Here is a 22,830-nt window from a genome sequence, read left to right as displayed (position 1 = left end):
CTAGGATTCAGACAGAATAAACTTTTGTCAAAAGGTGCCCAACATGAATCATCCCTTTTGTTTTTTGTGCACACAAAGAGTGCGCTCTCTTTAGTGGTCTGTAAAAACAACAATGACACATTTGTATTTTTCGTGGACAAAAGACATCATGGTATTACTGGTAAATAGTTTTGTGATAACATAATGGCCATAGCATGCACAAAGAACAATTGGGCTACCTAATTAAGGTGTGTTACATTTGGCTCCCCATACCTTTCAGGAATGTTGAATGTAGTGGTCAAGTACCAGATGACACAAGTAATTGCAATGAGACATCATTCATGAGATCATTATTTATTTGTGGTTAGTGGTTGTCATATATTTTCCAGAATTGTTCTCTTATCTCAGTTGCTTTCATCTTAATGTTTGTACCACACCCAAACACTGGGTAACTAACTTATTCAGTAGGTAACGGCATGTACAATGAATTATTCAGTTTTGTGCCACACAGGAGTGGTCATACAACTCTATGAGAAAGTTCATTTTGCAGTGCATTAAATTGAATTACCAGTGCATCGGTTATCACCCACTATTCAAGGACGAGGCTTATAGAAATGGATAATATTGACTACATTACCATAATAATAAAGTGCTTCATCAGTCTCTTCTCTGTAGTTCCAATGGTAAATAATAATAATAATAATTCAAATAAAACATTCAAAGTCAAACAGTTTAACACTGTAACATTAAAACATCAAATTACAACACATATTTTGAACTTAGATTAATGAACTTTAATTAAATAATTCTTTAAATGCCCATTTCCAAATTATAAGTAAAAATAAAGCCACAACACTCCCATGTTAACATAATAGGTGCAGCTCATAAGTGTTATTACATAAAATTAAAAAAAAAACTGCACATAATTTGTGACCAAAAGTTATCTTGCTACTGTCTTTGTGAGCTTGTCAGATGGAGATTATCCGCTCCATGGAACTGTCAGAGAAAGTGCTGGAGGTTCTGGAATGTAGTAGTGTTAAGACATTAAAACGTTGGATTCACATTTATGTATTGAATTAATCTGTATACACTTAGGCAGCGACATCGATTACATTACCAAATGCAAAGCCAATAACTGAGTTTAGAAGATTGAAATATGTTTTACATACCTTTTCATTGTTTAGATTCTCGTAAGACTTCCTCAAATTATTTTTGAAGACTGCAGACTCAGTTCCTTGGTAGGCTATGAAGTGGATCAACGTTTGTAGTCTGGGGGAATAATGAAGGAAAGGATACAGGTTTTGACTAGATCTTGACAGAACTGTTGCCTTGGATATGGGAAGGTTTACCATCACTTGTAATGGCCAGAGAGGACATTATTGGCAGACAATAAGAAATGAAACAGTACATTTCAGCAAAGTTACCTGTGCCACAGCATTGCGAAAAACTGAATCGACAGTAGCAATGCAAAGCCAATGACAAACATTAAGCCAATGGGATCAATGAAGATTTTTGCATTAGGATCTATCGTCCCATTGGCATAAAGCTTGGGAATCTGGATGCTGACAGACCCTCCTATCTCCTGCAGAAAAAACGTCGCCACAAGCCAGAGGGCATTGCAGATGAAGAACACAAATGTGGCCTGTAGATGGAGGTAAAGGGATGAAATGTCGTTTATTCATTTTGAGATATGGACATTACAAGTTCTTGTGCATCATGAAATTATTTTGATGGATGTGTGTATTGATAGATAGATGAATCAATAAAAAGAGGGAAACCTTGTTTCTTAGTTCTTTGAGCTCTTTCTCAATTCTCTTCTTCTGGTCCTTATCCTCGTCCAGAGGTTTGAGATAGCGTTCCTGTAGACCCTTCCAAAACTGCACTTCATCCTGGAATATCAATCACTCAGTTTCAGATTCAACCTCCTGGATCGCCGTTCAATTAATATGATTAAAAATGATAAATGCAAGTGCGAGAAATAAACAACAATCTTGAAACATACGTTATTTAAGACATTTCTTTCCAACTCCAGCTCCCCGGATCGTTTCACCAGCTGTTCAACCCAATCTGACAAAGAACACATAAAAGCATAGCAAAGCTGATGCATGAACCCTATATAGTGCGCAAAATGCATGAACCAATCTGACAAAGAACACATAAAAGCATCGCAAAGCTGATGCATGAACCAATCTGACAAAGAACACATAAAAGCATAGCAAAGCTGATGCATGAACCCTATATAGTGCGCAAAATGCATGAACCAATCTGACAAAGAACACATAAAAGCACAGCAAAGCTGATGCATGAACCCTATATAGTGCGCAAAATGCAGTGGCGTAACAAGCCACTGGTGGGCCCAGGTGCGAGACCGCTAAGCAGTTTAGTAGTTACAGATTACAATTTCAAATAAAAAACACACTACTACATATCCATTACATGTAAAAACATTAAAAAAATTATTTTATTAACAGCCTGCAGGCCAGGGTAATCTAATATTACTGCATTAACATCAACTCGCATGGAATTATGGGAACACTCAATGCGCTTCTTCAACCCTCTGCTGAAACTGCAAGCGTAGATTGCTTGCTTAATAAAATCATTCATATGCATACAATCCCCAATATGCGTGAATTAGGCCATTAGAAGAAGGCCATCTTACGAGCCTTTCGTTGTGCAAAATCGTCAACGGTGTTCCCAATATTTAATGCTCTGGCTCTCGTATTTTCAATGGACAGGATAGCTAACCCACGGAGCCTCTCCTGCCCCATGCTGCTTATTAGGTATAGGTCTTAATAAGTTTGAGTTTGGAAAAAGATCTCTTAGCTGTTGCCACAGTCACAGGCAATGTCAGAAACAACATGAGTACACACTTCCCCGAATGTGGATGTTACACTGTCATAATCTACCACCAGCATTTTGGCAAGTTGAAAAATAGATGACTTCTGTGAAATCTCTGATTTAAAGCAAGACCTGAATGAGAGGAGTTGTGTTGGGAATGTCGGTGCAATGTCCTTGCTATAATGGTCTGACAAACATCTTGCCTTTTCAAGCAGTTCATCATCCCCTGCGAGTTGAAGGGTCAAACACATGACAAGTTTCCCGCATACTTGCAAATCTTTGGGAGAGCTGACTGATTATGATGTCCAGAGTTGCATTAAATACCTGCACTTTGAAGTATCTCTCTGCATCGGTTAAGCGCTCATCTTCCGATAGACGCTTCACTCTCCGTGCTCTAACATTCTAAAGTTCTAAAAAAAAAAAAAAAAAAAAAAAAAAAGGAGGCAGGGCGGGGGTAGCGACGGGCCCCGGGAGGTCACGGGCCCTGGTGCGACTGCACTTGCTGCACCTACTATAGTTACGCCACTGGCAAAATGCATGAACCAATCTGACAAAGAACACATAAAAGCACAGCAAAGCTGATGCATGAACCCTATATAGTGCGCAAAATGCATGAACCAATCTGACAAAGAACACATAAAAGCATAGCAAATCTGATGCATGAACCCTATATAGTGCGCAAAATATCTTAAGACAAAAATACACAATACTTACAACGGTCTGGATCTGGATTGGGATCTGGATCTGGATCTGATGATACACTAGAAAAAACATAAAATGACATTGCATTACATTTAGCAGACATTTCTTGACCAAAGTGGCTTACATATGTCAGCTATATTACAAGGAATCACATTGTCCCCGGAGCAATTTGGGGTTAAGTGCCTTGCTCAAGGGCACAGCAGTGGAAGCCGGGAATTGAACCGACAACTTTCAGGCTACTGCACGCTAGCCTAGCTCCTTAACCACTACACTACCACCGCCCCCAATAAATAAAATTAATGTTAAATTGAATTTAGTATTGTAGACGTCACATTAGCAGTAGTGTTGGATCATAAATTATATTCTGTGTAAATACCTTTTCACCTCCAGTGGCTCTTTGGGACTGTCTGGAACAGGTTCGGCCTGCGGAGCGGTAACAGGCACAGCCTGTTTCACCTCCTCGTACTCGTTGACCTGGAACTCCAGGTTCCAGCTGCAGCACTTGCACTTCTTTTCATACTTGGTCTTCTTCTCGATCTTTGTCTGCGTGGCAGCAGCACCGGCAGCTTTTTTCGGGGCGGCGGTCTCTCTGGTTCCCCAGGACACGTTGTTCATGTTGACCATGGAGTAGATGGCCAGAAGGAGGTAGCCGCTGGGGATGCAGAGGACGTAGAGGAAGCCGTAGATGATGAGGTGGAACTCGCTGGGGTGGAGCAGGGCAGTGACAATGTACATGGTCACTATGCCGATGAAGAAGAGACCACTAGGGGTCATAAAGGTGCCCTCATCAACCATGTCACCTGCACAAAGAAGAAAAGACATGCACTGTGTGTGTGTGTGTGTGTGTGTGTGTGCATGCACATATGCAAGTACATTATGTGGTACCCCTTTACTGTAAAGAGAGAGGAAGTTACACTACCATGATTGTGTGTTTGTGTGTGTGTTATGACACTTACCAATGATTGAAAGAATGCTCGCTGTCATGAGGAAGGCATAGAAGATGCTCATAATGGCTGCAATGGTGATCTGGGTGTTGGATTTCAGGAGGTAGCACAGAATCAAGTAGATGGCCGGGGGCACAATAGCTAGTACAAGTGACATATTAGGTGAAACGCCAAAGACAAAGGAGAAGCTTCCTGGAAGAAAAGAATTAACAAGATATTTTAGATTTACATTTTTTATCATCTCTCATATTTTACATTTAATATTTACATGTATCCTTCAGTACCATACTTATCAAATAATTTAAGAATTTACAATTTGTGACTACATACACAAACCTAGAAGGCATAAACCTCCACCCCATGCATTTTTGAAAGCATGCAGTTTCCTCACCTGCAATCATCAGACAGACAGTGGCTGGGCCGAGGATGGAGGCTCCCATGGTGAGGGTCTGGTAGAGGATGAAGAGGGTGGAGATGGATTTGTTCTTCTTCACCGTCAGCTCACCGCTGCCCAGCAGGTCCAGGGTGTTGGCCATGGTGGAGGGCCCCCAGCGGCGTCTCTGGTTGTAGAACTCATTGAACTCCTGCGGGGCATTTGTGTAGGAGTCCGACGCGGCGTTGTACTCCACCCGCCAGCCCTGCTGCAGCAGTAGTGTGCACAGCCAGCGGTCCTCACCTTTCAAATTATAGGAGGGAAATACAAAGAAAATGCACTTTAAGAACAAGTCTGCATATTTGAGGATTTACTACAAATAAACTAGAATTCAAGCTGAACTTATTGTATTTATGCACATACTACACATTCATGCACACTAGGACTGCAACAATTAATCAATTAGTTGCCAGCTATTAAATTAATCACAAACTATTTTGTATACTGTATTACTGTATATCAGTAATTTCTTTCAGGAAAAAGACTCAACATTCTCTGTTTCCAGCTTCTTAAAGTTAAACATTTTCTAGTTAAATTTCTACTCTGTGATTTCTATTCTGTAAACTGAATATCTTTGGTGAATGGACAATTATCAAGTGGATTAATCAATTATGAAAACAATTGTTACACACAAACACACACACACACACACACACACACACACCTTGATCATACTGCACATAGTGGCCTGCCTCTGATGCTGTGGTGGTGTACTTCTTCATGATGTTGTCATCCATGAGAGCAGATGCCCGAAAGAGGCTGAAGCAGCCGGGGCTGCACAGCACGCAACCAAACACATGCTCTGCTGACTTCTGTAGCCAGTGACCCACAGCATACTCAAACTTCTGGTACCAAACCATCGGCCCTGTGGTGGACAACAGTAAATGGTGGGTGGGTGGATTAACTCATCGCATTGGACACTTAGGGCCCTATCTTGGCGATCTGAAACGTCTGGTCAGAGGCGCAAAGTTTAAAGACATTTAGGGCTCTATCTTCCGTGCGGGCGCAATTGAATTTGTATACTCGCGCGTTTGTCTTTCCTATTTTGCAGTCAGCGCATATTGGAATTTTCCCTCCACAGGTACATGCCTGTAAATTAGGGAATTCGATTGCGCCCACGGGGGCGGTTCAGCGAAAAGACGGGGCGTGTTCCGGCGCAATCGTTCACTGTTGATATTTTGCAGTTTCAGAAAACAATTCCGCCACAGACCAGGAACTCCCTGGTCTAAAGTCTGTGGCGAAAATGCAGATGATATTTTAAGGGCGCATGCATGACCACAGGCCTGCATGAATGAATGCGTTGCACACCAATCTACAGACACCTCCGTGCACAGACGGAAACATTCAAAGCCTTGATAATATTTGTCCATTTCCCGGTTTTGTTCGTGCATTGGTGACCTAAATATTTAGTAGCCTATATAGTACAACATCTACATGCAATATCTTTACAACAACGCCTAATTACGACCTATTAATCTGGACAACTTTATAGGCTACAGCCCTATAAAGGCTAAAGTTACTTTTAGTTTTGTTCCAATTTACCGTTGTGTAAGGTTTTAAGCACCAAGCTTTGCTATGTTCCCTCCATCCTTTCGTTATTTTCAAAAAACGTTTTATATCCATGATGGCCTTGAAGTCTTGAGTTAGTGAATTAGCTTAAATCAGCTTTTCATGTGCTGTTAACCAGCAACAGATAGTACAAGAAAGCAGTATGGTTACAATTACTGTACAATTTCTGTAGTTGCTGCATCCATTCATTGTTATTCTCTCTCCTGCTCAAATAAATGTTGTGCGTGAATTAAGTTGATGATAACGTGTTTACAAACTCTGCTTTACAGAAAATATTGTAAATAGTATACTGTCACGCAGTTAATGGGATACTGTGCAGAGTTGAAAGTTAGGTCAACTTAAACGAAGCCCTTGCTTGGCCGCCTGTGCTGCGCAACGTACACTTAGCTCCTCTCATCTATAAAATGTAGTTCCCATTTCTGTAAACCATACATAATTTCAAAGAAAAATATTACCACTCGAGGGAAATCAGTGTGGTGTCCATGTGAAAAAATAGGCATAAATCTAGCGTACACATTTTCACGAATCACTGATGTGTTGATGACATAAATTAGGAAATGTTAGAGGACTTAAGGAGACGTGATGTTGAACTGCATGCCGATGCCATTTAACCCAAATGCCCCAGCGGCAGCACGGGAGAGAAGAGATTAAGGGCTGTATTTTCGGTCACCAGCGCATGGCGTAAAGTTCGTTATTCACCGGCGCGAAGTTGAATTCGTTATTTTGCACCTTTATTTTTTAAGCATTGCGCCCAGGGGTGTGGCAATTAACAACCTAGGGAGGGACCTGCCTCATTGTCTAAAAATCGCTATCATACACCACCTAAACCTGGTCAGAAGTCAATGGCGAGTTGTTCATATGCTATTTTAAGAGCGCATGTCAACAGTCATATTGGCAGGTGCACGCACCATCCTTCTATCATTCATGAACGCACACCAGCGCACGTCCATGCAAAGCATTACAAATTGCACGATTACAATGGTAAACATAATTAGAATAAAGATATTACGAAATACTGTACATCTCATGATGAGTAGTTATTCACCATCATTTGCAAATTGGTAATGACGGTTAAAAGTGATTAGGGGAGAGGCGAGAGACAAGTATGCAGCACAGCTGAAGACGCACTGTCACGAGATATAAGCAACTCCTCTGCAGGATAAATGTTGTTTTATTTAGTCATTTGAGCAACATTAGGGTAAGTGTTGCTTTTTCCAGCCTATGTTTTCTATGGTAACCCATTGTCAGTCAATAGTGAAAGTAACTGCATATAACTGTCTTGTCGTTGACTGACTCCTTGGTGAAGTTAGTTTCACTTTGCCAATGAGTTCAAATAATAGACGAGTGCAAATGCGTGAAGGCTATGCTAGGTTTTAGTAAAGCATGGTTTAAGAATGACTATTCCATACGGTCTTGCAAGCAGCCTCCTTCAAATGCGCCGTTGAATGCCAAAATACCGATGCATTTATTTGACATATCGCGCGTTGCGCCGTTAAAGGGAATGACAGATGTCATTCTCATTGGTTTAAAATTATGTTACGCCCCAAACACACCCATATGACTGATTAAAAGACCTAGGAACACCTTGTTACGCCATGCGCTCCACTTTTGAGAACGAAACCCCTCCCAATGTGAACTGGACATCCTACTAAATTTGAATAGACTTTTGACGAGTGACGATGCACTTTAGAATGTCATGATAGGGCCCTATCTGACAGAAGATATGCATTGTCTATAGAGAGGTAATGTTAGATTACATTGTACATTGCAAATATATCACCATGCATTCATAACCTCGTGATTCAGTGAGAATGATCCCAAAACATCGGAAAGTATGTCTTTGTGACAATTCTGTATTACATTTTGTCAAGAGGAAAAATCAATAGCTAACTGTTCCCAACTGAACAGTGATTGTAGCGCTGTGAACGCTCCTGGCTGTGCCTGGCAAATACGCCACCATAATAGCAATCAGCTATGGAACAAGCGTGCCTGTTGTTAAAGGGAATGTGAGATGACGCTCTGATTGGTTTATTGCACGTTACGCCCAAACCACACCCATGATTAATGTAGCTACTTCAGACCACCCCATTTTAGATTTGCGTCGGGCGCAACAGTCAATATCCCGCCGGTAAAATAGCATCAGCGCCCAAGATCCGCCCACAAAGTCACTTGCGTTTTGCGCGAAGACACTTCCGTTTCAGACCATTAAAATAGGGCCCTTAATGCGTGTCCAGTCCAAATTCACTAATTTAATGGCCTGTTTTGTTTTTTGGGGCGCATTGTTCAAAAGGGTTTTTCTTATGTTTCTTAATCAGTCATGGGTGTGTTTTGGCCGTAACATCCTTTAAACGCCAGCAGCGCAACATCAAACACCCCGTTGGTATTTTGACAGTCAATGCATCTGAAGGAATTTGCTTGCACAATTCCACTAGTAGTGGAGATCCTGCAGAGGAGTTGTTTGGTACATGCTTTTAGAGTCTTAGATAATTTGCCATGAGTGATTATTGTCTTACATTTAGACCTTACCTGCACGGCAAGGTCCATACTCTATATGAAAAAAACTTTCATACAAGCAGCTAATGGACTGTTTTGGTGTTCAGAGTGTGATCTGTCAACATGAGATCTTACCGGTGCCAGTGGGATGAATCCTTCCGCATGCAGCCCCCACCTCAGGATACATTCTGAGACGGTCCACCAAGAGCATCACAGCCGAGGGCTGAAAGTCAGTGTCCCCATCCAGAGCCAGAATGTAGGTGTTCTTTTTCTGTTTCTGATAACAAAAATGTAACTATTATCATTACCTGCTTCACTGAATAAAGCTAGTTCAAATAATTTAGCCATGTCCTATCTAGACATTTTTAATGAAAACATTTAATTGTTAATATAGAAATAGCAATCTGCTACTGGCACAAGCTACTAGCAGCCCTTGTATTAGTTATTCTATTTTGTTATGAGAGCAGTTTTGTCCCCTACCTGCAAATTTTCTTCCACAGTCATCCTGCCAATACCACTCTCATAGTCCTGATAAAATTTCCTGTGGAGTTTCCATCCCAGAAGGTAGTACAGGTACATGATCTTTTAGAGAAAAGTATCAATAATTCAATCATTGTTGCACTTGGTGTCTCTTAAAGCTGATCAATCACACACACACATTATATATATATATATCATCCCCTTGGAATTATTGGGTTCTATTTATGCTCTGAAAAATTCTGAGATATTGAGCCAAAATGTCTGATATGATATATATAAAAAATAAATTACTTGAGACCATCTCTTCTTGTGCCTAATTCTGTGTTTGTCCTTAAAGTGAACTGTTAGTGTGTTGCCACGGGGTAGCGTGTACTGCAGTCGGCCACCATAGGTTGTTGGGATTATTTTTTGTTTCGTAAGTAGCTTTGTCTCTTTGAACGTGCTTGTGTCCTCTTCAATGAAAATCCTATATGTGCAAACAAAAACATAACAAATGATGTAATGATTCCTGTTTTTCGTCATAAATAGTAATGTTGGCATTTATAGCTTTGATGAAAGTAATCAAAGAAACAGATGGAGTTAGCCTTACGTGTATACTTCTTTGATCACCTCTACTAGAGTTTCTGCATATTCATTCACAACACGATTCCCATCATCATCTTGTTGGAAAGCATCATCAAAGTAAATGTGAGCATCGAAACTCACATCTCTGAAGTTGTTTCTCTTGGGCCTGAATTTGTCCAACCTTTAAAGAGCAAATGCAGTGTTAAGTTCACAAAAAATTTAGTTGTCAGTCTTCAGACCTTGATTTCCATTGGTGAAGAATAAGATGTACCTCATCATGGAGATGAGCATCTTCATCATCTCATCTTTGGTCTCATGCCACATGGTAGCACACAAGTAGATGGTCATCATCTCCTTCTCCCTGTCAGCAAAGACAAAATTTGTTTTTACATCATAGGGCACAGAGGGCATTTGCTACACTTTGAAGCCATAAATCCAAATGACCAAGACTGAAAATCATTAGTGTATACATACTTGATGCTTTCCTTTTTCAGCTTGGAAATGTTGAATTTTGTGTTGAGAAGCATAGATTGCTCAATGAAGGCTGCTTCATAGAGGCTTAACCCAAACAGTTCCCGTGTCCTCTGGATGCGACTAATCCTCAAGAAGCTGGCGTAGATTGTGCAAAGCACCAGCCCTAACCACCAGCTAATAATACAGCTGGCCAGGAGCCCTTGGCCCAAAAGATCCCCTTCATAGAACATGGGGCGTGAGCACAGGCTATGGGTGACGTCTGAATGTATTAGATCAAAGGTGTCAATGCTTTGGAGAAAGACGGTGTAGAAGTCAGATACATTATAACCAGCCACGATATTCTGGCAGTAGAGTGGAAAGGAACTATTCGGTAATGTGGCAAAATTTGCATCCTTGTAGTAGGGGACCCAGATGAACAAAACAAATGATGCCAACACAGTTGGAGAGACAAACCACATTGGGTAGACAAAGCTGCGTTTTACGGCATGCATTTTACACGAAGCAACTGCAAACCAGCGACATAATGCAGAGGAGATGGCCTGGATAGTGAACAGGCTCAAGACAGTCACTTTGTCTTTTTGTGAGACCGACAAAACAGACTCCCATTCCTGATCAGAGAGTTTCACGTAGACCCCTAGCACTACCGCCGTAACAGCTATTCTGATCATGCTCGAGAGAATTGCCACCACGTTTCTGGCTCTTTTCACATCTTCAGTAGCGTCTTTGAAGAATTGAACGTTAAACAGGCTAGCGTAGTTTTCCCACCAGTTGGAGGACACACAAAATGTGCATGCAATTGCTAATCCAATCCATATTGCAGTGTTTTTTTCAGTCAGTTGATTTCCAGCTTCTCTGATGTAGCCTGATGCAAACAGGGCAGATCCAGCAAGAAGTAAAACCACTGCAATCAATGAAATGATAGTAAATCTTTTTCTTCCTCTGGATTTTACATTGGCAATCACTTGGAAGACAGCAGACAGTATTCCTATGCTGTTCAGGATCATCACATTTGTTAGGATGTCAAAATGGGGCATTGTGACAAGGGCGAGCACAGCAGAACCGAGTGACACAACTATGTCGATAGAGCACACCTGTTGAAGAGAAACAATATGGCCATTAACATAATGTTCATTATTAGAATTATAGTTTAATCAGAACATGTTAAAATATGTAAATGTAATGTGAAGCTTGAGTATCAATTACCCATAACAATGTTTTTCTTGAGGGAGTCTTGGAGTCTTTGAAAGAAATTTTCCACATGTTCTTTAGGAGGCTTAACACACTGGGTGCAGTGAGAAGTACTCCTATGAAGAGCGAGGCGTACGGCTTTGTAGAAATGGTGATTCCGTCCGGATTTGTTATCGTTATCAAGATCAAAAATGATGACTGTCGAATAGGAAAAGGAAACAGACAACACTCAGTTTTACAACAAGAAAACATGAGCATTTCTTGAAGGCTAGTCATTTAGCAGACTCTTATCTACTTGAAACATCTCATAGAAATCTCATCACTATGTGCAGTTCCTTGGTAGGAAACAGATGCCAGGCATTGGTAAAATACACATGGGGCAGTTCCAGCGTTATGGATGTGACAATTGGACTCATATTGGTAAACAAAATGCCTTAGAGTGGGGGTAAAATTAGTATCAGTGAATTAATTTGCATAACTTTTAATGTAACCTCTGTCCTCTGAATACTGAGAAATCCTCAAATTTCATATAGCCTAATCAATTTCATCCTAAGAATACAAGGCATTTTATCAGCGTTATGGATGTGACATGAAATGGACACACTTTTGTGAGAGATTACAGGTTTTCTACAAACTGTGAATTTTGAAGGAAACTGCCGAAACTATGATATATGTAGCATGAAGGAGACTTGAATGAACACAAAAAGTGTGTTTTTGAAACTATGCATCATTTTCGTAATGCATTATGTAGGAAAAACTGACGTTATGGATGTGACGTGTCTGAACCAGTCCTCGACAAACTACATAAAACACATAATTAGGCTAAGTATAGTGAATTTTGATATGAAACAATTGAAACAGTAATCATGAAAAACTAGCGATGAAACGATTGCTTCCTCAGTGCCCACTAAGAGACACAGGAAGAATCAGGACAACAAGTAATTTAAAATATAAAAAATAAATTATTTTTTTTCTTTTACCGTCATCAATTTTGGTCAGTGATTCCCGGGTTACTGAAACACCAGGGAACATGAAACTTGGTGGCCACTCCCCTAAATAACTAGCCCTACCTGAACCGTTGCACCCAAGATGACAAAATGTTTATGGTATGTTAGTCTCAAGAGCCCGCATCAACCTAACCCATACCCACTCATTTGTGATTTGCACACATAAAGTACATGTGCACACACGCACATGCACACACACACACACACATGCACGCACGCACACATACAGACAGGCAAGCACACACACACATAAACACATACAGACAGACAAGCACACACACACACACACACACACACATGCACAAACACCCACATGAATGCAGACACATAAACACAAACACAGGCATGCATATGCATGTGCGCGTGCAAACACACACACGCACACACACACACACACATAAACACACAAACACAGGCACGCATACGCACATGCACACACACAGACACACACAGACACACACACACACACACACACTTATAAACAAAAGCAAACTCACATATGCACACACTCATTTACATGCACATGAGTTGCAGGAGTAGAAAATGGAGACAAATTGACAAGCGTGATTTATTTTTGCGAAGAGAATATGCAGGACTGAGAGGCGGTCATATTTTGTACCGCTATGCGGTACATCTAGTTTATTGCTGCCGTTACTTATGTTACTCTGTGGGTATTAGCTACAGAGGACCTGACACTTCAAATGCTGGCATATCGCGTCACATTTAAAATTAAACTGTGTTAACCCTCTATGGGGCAAATAACCATATGTAGTCACTTCCGCACACATTGAAAATGCCCTCCCCCTGCCTCCATTTGGAGTTGTAGAGTCATGTGGTTTTCTCTCAGCCAATCAGGGAAGATCAAGCTATCTTACAAATATTGACATCATAGGATCTGACCAATCAGCAGTGGACTGCAGCACCTCAAACACAGCAATCTGGCAGAAATCAGATATTTTGGGTTTTTGAACTTGGCTTCTCCCACAGCTATCATAATATCATCATAACTAAACATGGTAAGTTGATGTAATTCACATTTTATTTGGTTGAATAGTTGTGTTAAAGATTGAGATTGTTGTTATTTGCATAGCATTTTTAAAAATTAGCTTAATGTTTGGCTAAAACTTAAATGCACCATATTTGATCGTTCACCTAAGACTAGCATGAATGGCACAAGTGTCCATTTTTAGACATATGCCTTATGTATGTATCTTTTTAATATAATATAATTAAATGGCATACACAGGTGGTTATTGTTAGTGTGAGACCTAGTACTGTGTGAATTGATTTTAATGATTCAATACTGGTTAGTGATAAAACACAATTATGAACAAATATAAGTGGTACTAACAGTAATTATAATTGTATTTTATGTTTTTATTGTGTTTTTATATTTTCTATGCCAATACTCTTTTTCCAGTAGATCTACATTACACTGTTACTGTTTTTCTTAACAAATTAATCAGAGTTAGCTTAATATTGACTTTGATATTGGAAGAAGGTTGACCTGGACAACCCACCCCTGCCTGAATACCAGCACATTCCCCCTGACTTCATCGAAAGTCCATTTGATTATTTCAGCAGGTACTTCAGTCGTGAAGTAATCTCACACATTACATACCAAACAAACTTATATGCAACCCAGATAAACATCAACACCACCTTCGCCACCACTGAAGATGAAATGATGAACTTTGTGGCAATTCTCATCTATATGGGGATTGCTGAGCTACCGTCCGTTGATGATTACTGTGCAATGGAGACCAGGGTCCTACAAGTGGCAAACCTTATGTCCTCTAAGGGACCGTTCGTTATTTATAAACGGGGTCACCGGAGGAAAATAGGGGAGGGTCATGTCTTTTTATTCTTTGTTGAGGGGAGGGTCACCTAACTTTTTTTTGTCTAGAAGGGAGGGTCACCAATCTTTTGTATTAATGAAAACAGCAAAAAATCAAAGTGGCTCGTTCTCTTTCATTCCATAGCTCTCTCAACATTGAACAATGAAAATAAGGGAGATTTCCCGGGTTTCTCACGCAAAATACGGAAAATGTCAACATTCGTCCCCATTAACGTTGGAGGGTTGGAGCAACAAAGTAGCCTACTTTATTCACGCCTAACAGCCTATATCCATTTGGTCAACTTTATCCAGCCCTAAAAAAGCTAAATTTAACTTTGGTTTACTTGTAGTTTACCATGTAGCCTAACTTTAAACAGTGTGCATGCTTATAGCCTAAAGCATACTTGTGCTTCATTCATCCACACATCCAGCTCCTAACGTTTTGACAAGCATTTCTACCAATTGACCTTGTTCCTGCCCATCTCTAGCTTTGCTGTCTCCGTCCTTTCTGTTTTTGTTGTTTGCAAAAAAATATATAGTATTTATTGGTAACCAGCAACAGGTGCAATTTGTTATTCGCTGTCATTCTCTCTCCTGCCAACAAAAACGTTCCAAGTAGCAGTGCGTAATTCTGCTTCATAAAGTCGAACAAATACATTTGGTCATATAAATAGCCAGTTTATGGTCTACAGTGTAGTTGGTAAGTTATGGTAGGCCAACTTGGAGTGAATATACAGGGGGAATTCTTTGTCTAGCTGAGTAGCCTGGCAGGTGCGCACGTAGGCATAGCCTACGGCCGAACACTGCAAGCGCTAATAATTCGTGCTCTCACGACAACCACGTCGTTAACTTAAATAGGTTAACATCACTCTGAGTTCGCATTCAAGCAAGCAAAACGATGATTTGAATACATCTGTTTCTCTGGAAGGGCAAGGGGTAACAACAGGACAACACAGAGACAGGCCAGAATGCAGGACTAATGTTATGAGAGTATTACACTAATATGGGATATTCTACGGAAAAATATATTAAAACGGCAAGACAGCGGGGAAACGTTAAAATGATAAACCCGGAAAAAGTTGGCATGTTAGGTATTTTTCGGTCCCTGTGATTATTTGTGAAATTGTGCAAACGGCCTTTTCAAGTCATTTGAGAAGGAAGGAGTGTAGCAAGCTCCCAAATTGAAGCTCGTCTGAGAAATTGAGTTTTGGATATTGTTCAGCTTCGGCAGCTTTACAATGACTGAGGAAGCCTAGAGACGAGTCCATAGCAACAAGTTCATGTGTTGAATTTGTTATTACCCAGTGTGCTTTGTTGAATGGTCTCAATGCTTTATTGTTTTATTTCATGTGAATAATTACTAGAGGAGTAACTTTTCAAGTAGGCTAATGCAGTTGCAGGAAGTGTGCATTTAGTTTCCATTGTGTTTCCACAACAATGTTAGTGAGTAAATCTACTGAAATGGCCACCATCTTGGTGAAGTGTGATGTGTAAGATCAGAAAGCAGAGGTTGATTTTAGGGCGGTAGCATATATTGATGTGTTTTCATGACGCGTAAGAGCGTCGGCGGAAGACATCGACAATTGGCCGGGGAGGGTCATGTCATTTTTGAAAATGCTGCTGGAGGGTCGTTGAAAATTATATAGCAGGCAGGGGAGGGTCATGCAACTTTTGATCGAAGCACTTAAAATCCCTCCGGTGATCCCGTTTATAAATAACGAATGGTCCCTAAACGGTTCAAGTTATTGAAGAGGGTTGTCCACTTTAATAACAATGCTCAGATCCCTGATAACAATGACCGTTTCTTCAAAGTCCGCCCATTATTCAATTATCTTGTTACGGCCTTCAGAAGAGAGCCAGAGACCCCCAAGCAGTCTGTTGAAGAGGTGATGGTTGCCTACAAAGGCAAGACTGCTGGCAACCTAAGGCAATACATTAAATCCAAGCCAGACAAATGGGGCTTTAAGCTATTTGCCAGGGCTTCACAGGATGGCTTCATTCATGACTTAATTTTGTACCAAGGGCAGACAACGCTTGAGGCTCACGGTGTCCCAAGACACCCGAACCAGCACCATGTCCTCTGGCCCAAAAACCATCTTTGCAGACAATTACTTTAGTGGCCTAGATATTGTGCGATACCTCAAGACCCAGAACTGCCGGTACACAGGAACAGCCAGGGACAACAGGACTGGCAATGCTCCACTCAGGCCCATCAAAGAGATGATGAAGAAGGCTGTCCCTCGTGGTACCTGTGACTACATCACCAGTGATGATGGGATCCTGATTGTCAGGTGGAAAGACAACAAGATTGTCACTCTGATGTCAACAGACATGGGGGTAGAGCCTTGGTCCTCAGTCTACAGGTACTGCAGTGACACCAAGAGAAAAGAACAAGTGAGCTGTCCATATCTCATCAAGAGCTATAATGCAAACATGGGAGGGATTGACAAGAGTGACATGCTGGTCCACCTCTACCGCACTCCCTTGAGAGCCAAGAGATGGTACATGCGGCTCTTTGCATACGCCATTGATGTCAGCCTCACTAATGCCTGGATAATGTATAGGCGTGACAGCAAGGCTCTTGGTATATGAATGATGGCCTGTCACTGAAGAACTTCAGGATCCAGGTGTTCAAGACGGCCAGTAGCTCAAAGTCAATGACCTCTCGTCCCCGCAGGAGCTCAACACCACTGCCAGGCAGCTCCAGCACCTCTGCTGATATCCCCAAGCCTATCCGGGTACACCGCAGTCACGTGCCACACTACTCTGTGCGGTTTGATGTGTCACTATTCCATGCCCCTGTCTACAGCAACAGCCGCCAGACCTGCAAGCAATGCAGCAGGAAGGGGAACATCATGAGGTCAAACCTTGTCTGCAGGGTCTGCCAGCTCCACCTGTGCCTCAATGCTGAGCGCGACTGCTTTGTCAAGTACCATGAAGCAGTTGCCTAAGTGACTGAACTGGCCTGAACTGGACTGACACAAGAGAAGAAATGAGTTCATTTTGAAGTGTTCCTAAATGGTCAATGACAGTGGCCAGTATTTGTACCTCAGGAGAAAAAATGTTTTCTAGTTTTTACAAATTACACTTTAAAAAAAAAAAAAACTTGAAAGAATGTGTTGTATTTTTAACCATGATCTTCGTGGCTGCTGATATTTTATTTGTTGTTTATAATTATTTTGTATTTAGTATTTATGATTTACTATTTTTTTCTTTGATCAATTATAGTTTATTTCACACATTATTATTTATTTACAATTATCTATGACAATTTTATTATTTATTTATTAATTTTATTATATTTTTATTAATATTTTGACTGTTACTGTTGTAACAAGTGGGGTTGTTATCGGTTCCAGAAAAGGTTCTGAACTTAACGTTGTGTGTATGTGTATTTGTTGAATATGTCAGTCCAGTGTTTTTCTTGTATGACAGTCAAGCCAGTATCAGTACCTCAAGACAGAGATGTCTCTAAATAAATGTTCTTTGCAGTTTGTGTGTGTTTTTCTCATATTTTTTAAAATTCACTCTCGGTATTTATTTTACCCTAGACAGGCAAGGACACATATATGGTAACTTCATTGACCTTGATTTGCTACGCAAAGATGAAAAATATTGATAACATTTTTTTTTTTTAAATGTCCTGAAACATCCCCCATTAACTTTCTGAGGTTAAAATTTAGAATTTCCAAAGATTTCAATGAGTGCCCTATAAAGGGCAGACGTGAACGGCAGGCTGAACAGATCTGCAACAGAAGGGGGTTGCTATGTTAACTCCAGCTGGAAAGTCAGCCATCTTCACCAGCTAACACGATAATCCAGTTACTGTACAACAACAGTATGACAGTTACAGGAAGATAATCGCTCAGATTTTCGTTATTAGGCCACTTGAAAATAGGCTATGGCTAGGCTAATCACTGGAGGTATTTTAATATTATGTTTGTTTTGCTAATGGTTAGGCAAGGCCTCCCTGTGGTTTTGATCAACCTAATAATCTTTGAAATGTCAATTGTAAACACTAAGGTGAAATGCGTTGAAACTGGCATGCCACCAGAACAGACATTTTATCGGCTTTGAGGTATAATAAAGTCTCCAGTCTTGTAAATTCACATTATGTAACATCCATAACATCACATCCATAACGCACCATTAAAGGTTTTAAAAGCAAGAAAGTGGCACAATTTGGTCATCACACTTTACATTGATATAAATCAGCTTTGCACAGACACTATGGACATTGTCGCATCAACACTGTATGTGTAGCATAAACGTTTCCTATAAAACGTTATGGATGTGACATGGCCATGGAACAAATGTAAGGAGTTGTGCTCTTAAAGGCAAGCTGAGCCTAGACATTGCTCTACCATTCCCTTGTCAATCTGGAATTTGTCAAATGGCACAATTTGTTTGAACCTTGGGTCCATTTATCCACTTTTTAAATATGTATAATATTACCATGTGAAAAATGTTGTTTCTGTATGGTTGCACACCATATTTATGATGTAAAAAGAGTGTAATTCTCCATCAAATGCAATCAGATCAGTTACAAACAATAAAATATAGACCTAAATGAAGATTTTAACAACAGTTCTATTTGCGTATGCACAACTTTTTTTTTCCATGATCAAGGATGACCTTTGCATGGAATTGCCCCATGACAAACATTTGGTAAATACAGTAAATGCCTTACTTTGCTCAGAAATGCCAGTCCAAACATGATGAGGCCAGCTAGGCTGGTGACTAGAAAATGAGCGAAGCGCAGCATTTTTCTTGGTTTCTGTTCATCCTGGATTGTGGGCACCTCTCGTGCACAATCCCACGATTTCCTGCCATTAGAAAAGTCAATTTAATTTGATTATATAACTGTATATGTAATTTGCATTAAAACATGCCATTTTAAATTCTTCAGTGCATTTGGTTTCTTACAAAAGGACATTTTCATTCATTTTATTATTGTCATTTTGACATGTAATTTGTCACTGTTGTTGTTATCATATTCGTATGAAACATAATGTTATTTAACTGTTAGACATTCTCATATGTCATAGTTGTCTGATATGGTCTGGTAAGTCATGTTAAACAGTGGATAAACTAAGCATTCACTGGCTCAAGGTTGTGGGGAGGAATAGAAAGGCTAGTTATGAAGACAAGCTCTTCCCAATCATGAGAGGCCAGAGTGACTCTCTTCACAAAGTGAAATGAGGTAGGCTACTGTACATTTACACTACGAACCCAAATTGCTACTTTTCATGAAACATTGTTAATTTGGCTATGTGTCAACTGTAAGATCTGATTTTATATAATGATTAAATTAATACACCGCGGGGTCCTGCTTCCCCTGCTGGAGCGAATTAGATACAGGTGATATAATTGTGTGCTGTACACACATTTGTATGTGATTATCAATTCACTCTATTTTGTTTTGTTTATGTGATTATGAATATTTATTGTGTTCAAGATCTGTTTCATGAGGATATGATCTGTAAATTAAGTCATAATTAAGAGTAAATTACATACAGTGATGTAAAAGTCCGGCTTCAGAAAGTAAAAGTCCTGCCACATATTTACTTCAACCATTCACTAAACCAGCTGATTCTAATTGGCACAACTCAACTTTTACATCTCTGATAGGGTATATAACAAATTCCAAGAAACCCCACCCATCATTTCTGCTTATTGTTCTGATTCTGATGGCATTCTTGAGCAAATGCCAAACATGCCTTTGTGCGAGACCTGTATGGCATGTGAAAAATCCAGAGATGACACTCTCATGCATAATTGATGTGACCGTAAATCAAGTCAACAAGGAAGTTGAGGCATAAACATTTGCCCAGGGAATTTCAAAATGCAAATGAAATGGGGTGCAGTAAGTAAGCAAGTAAGTACAATTTATTTCTAAAGCACATTTATACACAGCTTGCACTGACCAAAGTGCTCTACAGAGTGCAATTAAGATAAAATAAAATACATATACACATACATATACATAATAAACAAGGAACAGCAGGTCACAGAAAGCAGGCATAGCAAGTTAGAGGGCAGAGAAGGCGAGAGAGTACAGGTGGGTTTTGAGCCTGCATTCAAAATGGAGGGGGCATTTCTTATATCAGGTGGCAGCTGATTCCATAAGCATGGGGCAGCGTCTGCAACGGCTCTGTCACCTTTTTGTCTTAGCCAAGAGAGGGGATGTGGAGAAGGTCAGAGATATAGGTTGGAGCCAGATCATTTTGTGCTTTAAAAAGCCATTAACAGAATCTTGAATTGGATCCTGAAATGGACTGGGAGCCAGTGAAGGGAGTCTAAGACTGAGGTAATATGCTCCTGTTTTTTGGTACCAGTCAGCAGCCTTGCCACTGTATTCTGGACCATCTTAAAGCATGACAACAGTGATTGAGGGAGGCCTAGGGTTGTATAATATTTATCTTAAGTGTCAACTTTTCTGATGAAGTTAGCATGTAATTAAATGTAAATTAAATTAAATGATTAAATTATAATCATACAAGAATATGATTGGTTGCTGTTATTTTGTGCATTTTAAATTCACAAAGTTTGGAGTACACTTTTATGTTCAGAGTCAGCTGGGCTTATGAGCACCATCCCCATAGCTACATTAAATTGAACCATAAAGCTAATTTTTCATTGGGGCAACCGTGGCCTACTGGTTAGCGCTTCGGACTTGGAACCAGAGGGTTGCCGGTTTGAACCCCGACCAGTAGGAACGGCTGAAGTGCCCTTGAGCAAGGCACCTAACCCCTCACTGCTCCCCAAGCGACGCTGTTGTAGCAGGCAGCTCACTGCGCTGGGATTAGTGTGTGCTTCACCTCACTTTGAGTTCACTGTGTGCTGAGTGTGTTTCACTAATTCATGGATTGGGATAAATGCAGAGACCAAATTTTCCTCACGGCATCAAAAGAGTATATATACTTATACCATCCCCATAGCTACATTAAATTGAACCATAAAGCTAATTTTTCACTTGTGTGATTCAGCATTTTTCTTGTCTTTAATGTTTACTGCTGTGAATTCTTTGCTGTTTACTGATTATAATTCATGTTGCATTTTGATCTTGATAACAAATTAATCATTCATAAATAGGAAAAGGGTCATATTATTATTGTTATTATTAATAATAATAATATTGATATTAATAATAATAATAATAATAATAATAATAATTACAGATACCTGAAAGTTGTGCTCCTCAGCTTCAAAACCTCCTCCATGTCCCACTCCTTGTCCCCGCTCTTCAAGTACTCCATATCCACCTCCTCCATGTCCTCCTTCACCAGCTCAAGCACAACTTCTTCCTCTTCCTACATCAAACACTTTATATACACCTGCTGTGGGTGGTTCCAGTTTCAAAGATAACTCTCAGAGAAAACAAGTTTTACAACCTTTATGCTAATGAGAGATGTAAAATGTGATACATCCAATGAGGTTTGACTAGCTTAAAATATATTCTTCTTCAAATACAGTATACATAAATGTGTTGTGTTAGTGTGATACAGATAAACAGTAATGATACAAAACATATATTTATTTTTAACAGTACAAGTATTAATTTTGTGCTGAATGCGTTGGGAAGGTTCTCGTGACTATACTGATATTAATCTCTGCTTAGACCATAAGGCTACAAAACTGGCATATGATAATACCAAAGATCCTTAATATTTATCAACCGTCTCTGATAATACTATAAAATGATGTGCTTACAAAGTTTCAGACAGTTCTTGACATCATAAGTGCCATGAGGCCGTAGGTTCCAGGGGTTTTAGAACACGCAGCGCATGGGCGGATTATGAACTTTCGGGCCCCTGGGCCCAGATGTATTAAGGGCCCCCCACTTATTGTTGTATATGTGGGAGGCGGGGGGGGGTTGGGGGTCCTCCCCCAGAAAACTTTTAATTTGTTTGCTGTGATTTCCTGTATTCTGGTGCATTTTGGGGATGGCCAATACTAAATTCAATCAGATTCATAGCCTACATCCTGATTTGTTGATATTGATGCAATGGTTCCATGCAAAGGCTTGGGCTTCAGGGCCCCCTGACCCCTTGGGCCCCTGGGCCTGGGCCCGGTAGGCCCGTGCAGTAATCCATCCCTGACGCAGCGGAAGGCTTTCATTAAACAATGAAAAAAACAAACCTAAAACAAACACGAAATTTGGACTATCATCAATCTAGAATGTGACAGCATAATACTGTAAGTCTACACAGAACAAACAGATAACTCACAGAGCAGTCACAGAGAGACAAGTATATTATGATTAGGGACTGTATTTAGCGGGGGGGGGGGGGGGGGGGGGGTGGGCCGGTCGCCAGACGA

The 22,830-nt window shown here is 40.3% G+C and overlaps 1 protein-coding gene across 1 annotated transcript; it reads right to left on the bottom strand.

Annotated features, from left to right (window-relative positions):
* Positions 1–317: 317 nt before the first annotated feature.
* On the bottom strand, positions 318–21,819 carry LOC143124194 (chitin synthase chs-2-like). The gene is made up of 19 exons (XM_076285554.1): positions 21,694–21,819; positions 19,199–19,334; positions 11,680–11,862; positions 10,477–11,567; positions 10,274–10,363; positions 10,028–10,183; positions 9,730–9,904; positions 9,439–9,540; positions 9,094–9,235; positions 5,561–5,761; positions 4,855–5,139; positions 4,476–4,655; positions 3,896–4,319; positions 3,532–3,578; positions 1,982–2,046; positions 1,758–1,868; positions 1,404–1,621; positions 1,149–1,248; positions 318–999 (listed from the first exon to the last, which is right to left on the bottom strand). The coding sequence occupies exons 1-19, from the start codon at positions 21,780–21,782 to the stop codon at positions 979–981; spliced, it is 3,816 nt and encodes a 1,271-aa protein (XP_076141669.1). The 5' UTR covers positions 21,783–21,819; the 3' UTR covers positions 318–978.
* Positions 21,820–22,830: the final 1,011 nt, after the last annotated feature.

Source organism: Alosa pseudoharengus, unplaced genomic scaffold (genome assembly GCF_046254945.1).
Source record: "Alosa pseudoharengus isolate Yale_2024_CS ecotype anadromous, Long Island Sound unplaced genomic scaffold, YU_APseudo_1.1 YU_APseudo_1.1_scf_15, whole genome shotgun sequence".
Lineage (NCBI taxonomy): Eukaryota > Metazoa > Chordata > Actinopteri > Clupeiformes > Clupeidae > Alosa > Alosa pseudoharengus.
This window is presented reverse-complemented; position numbering and strand designations above follow the sequence as displayed.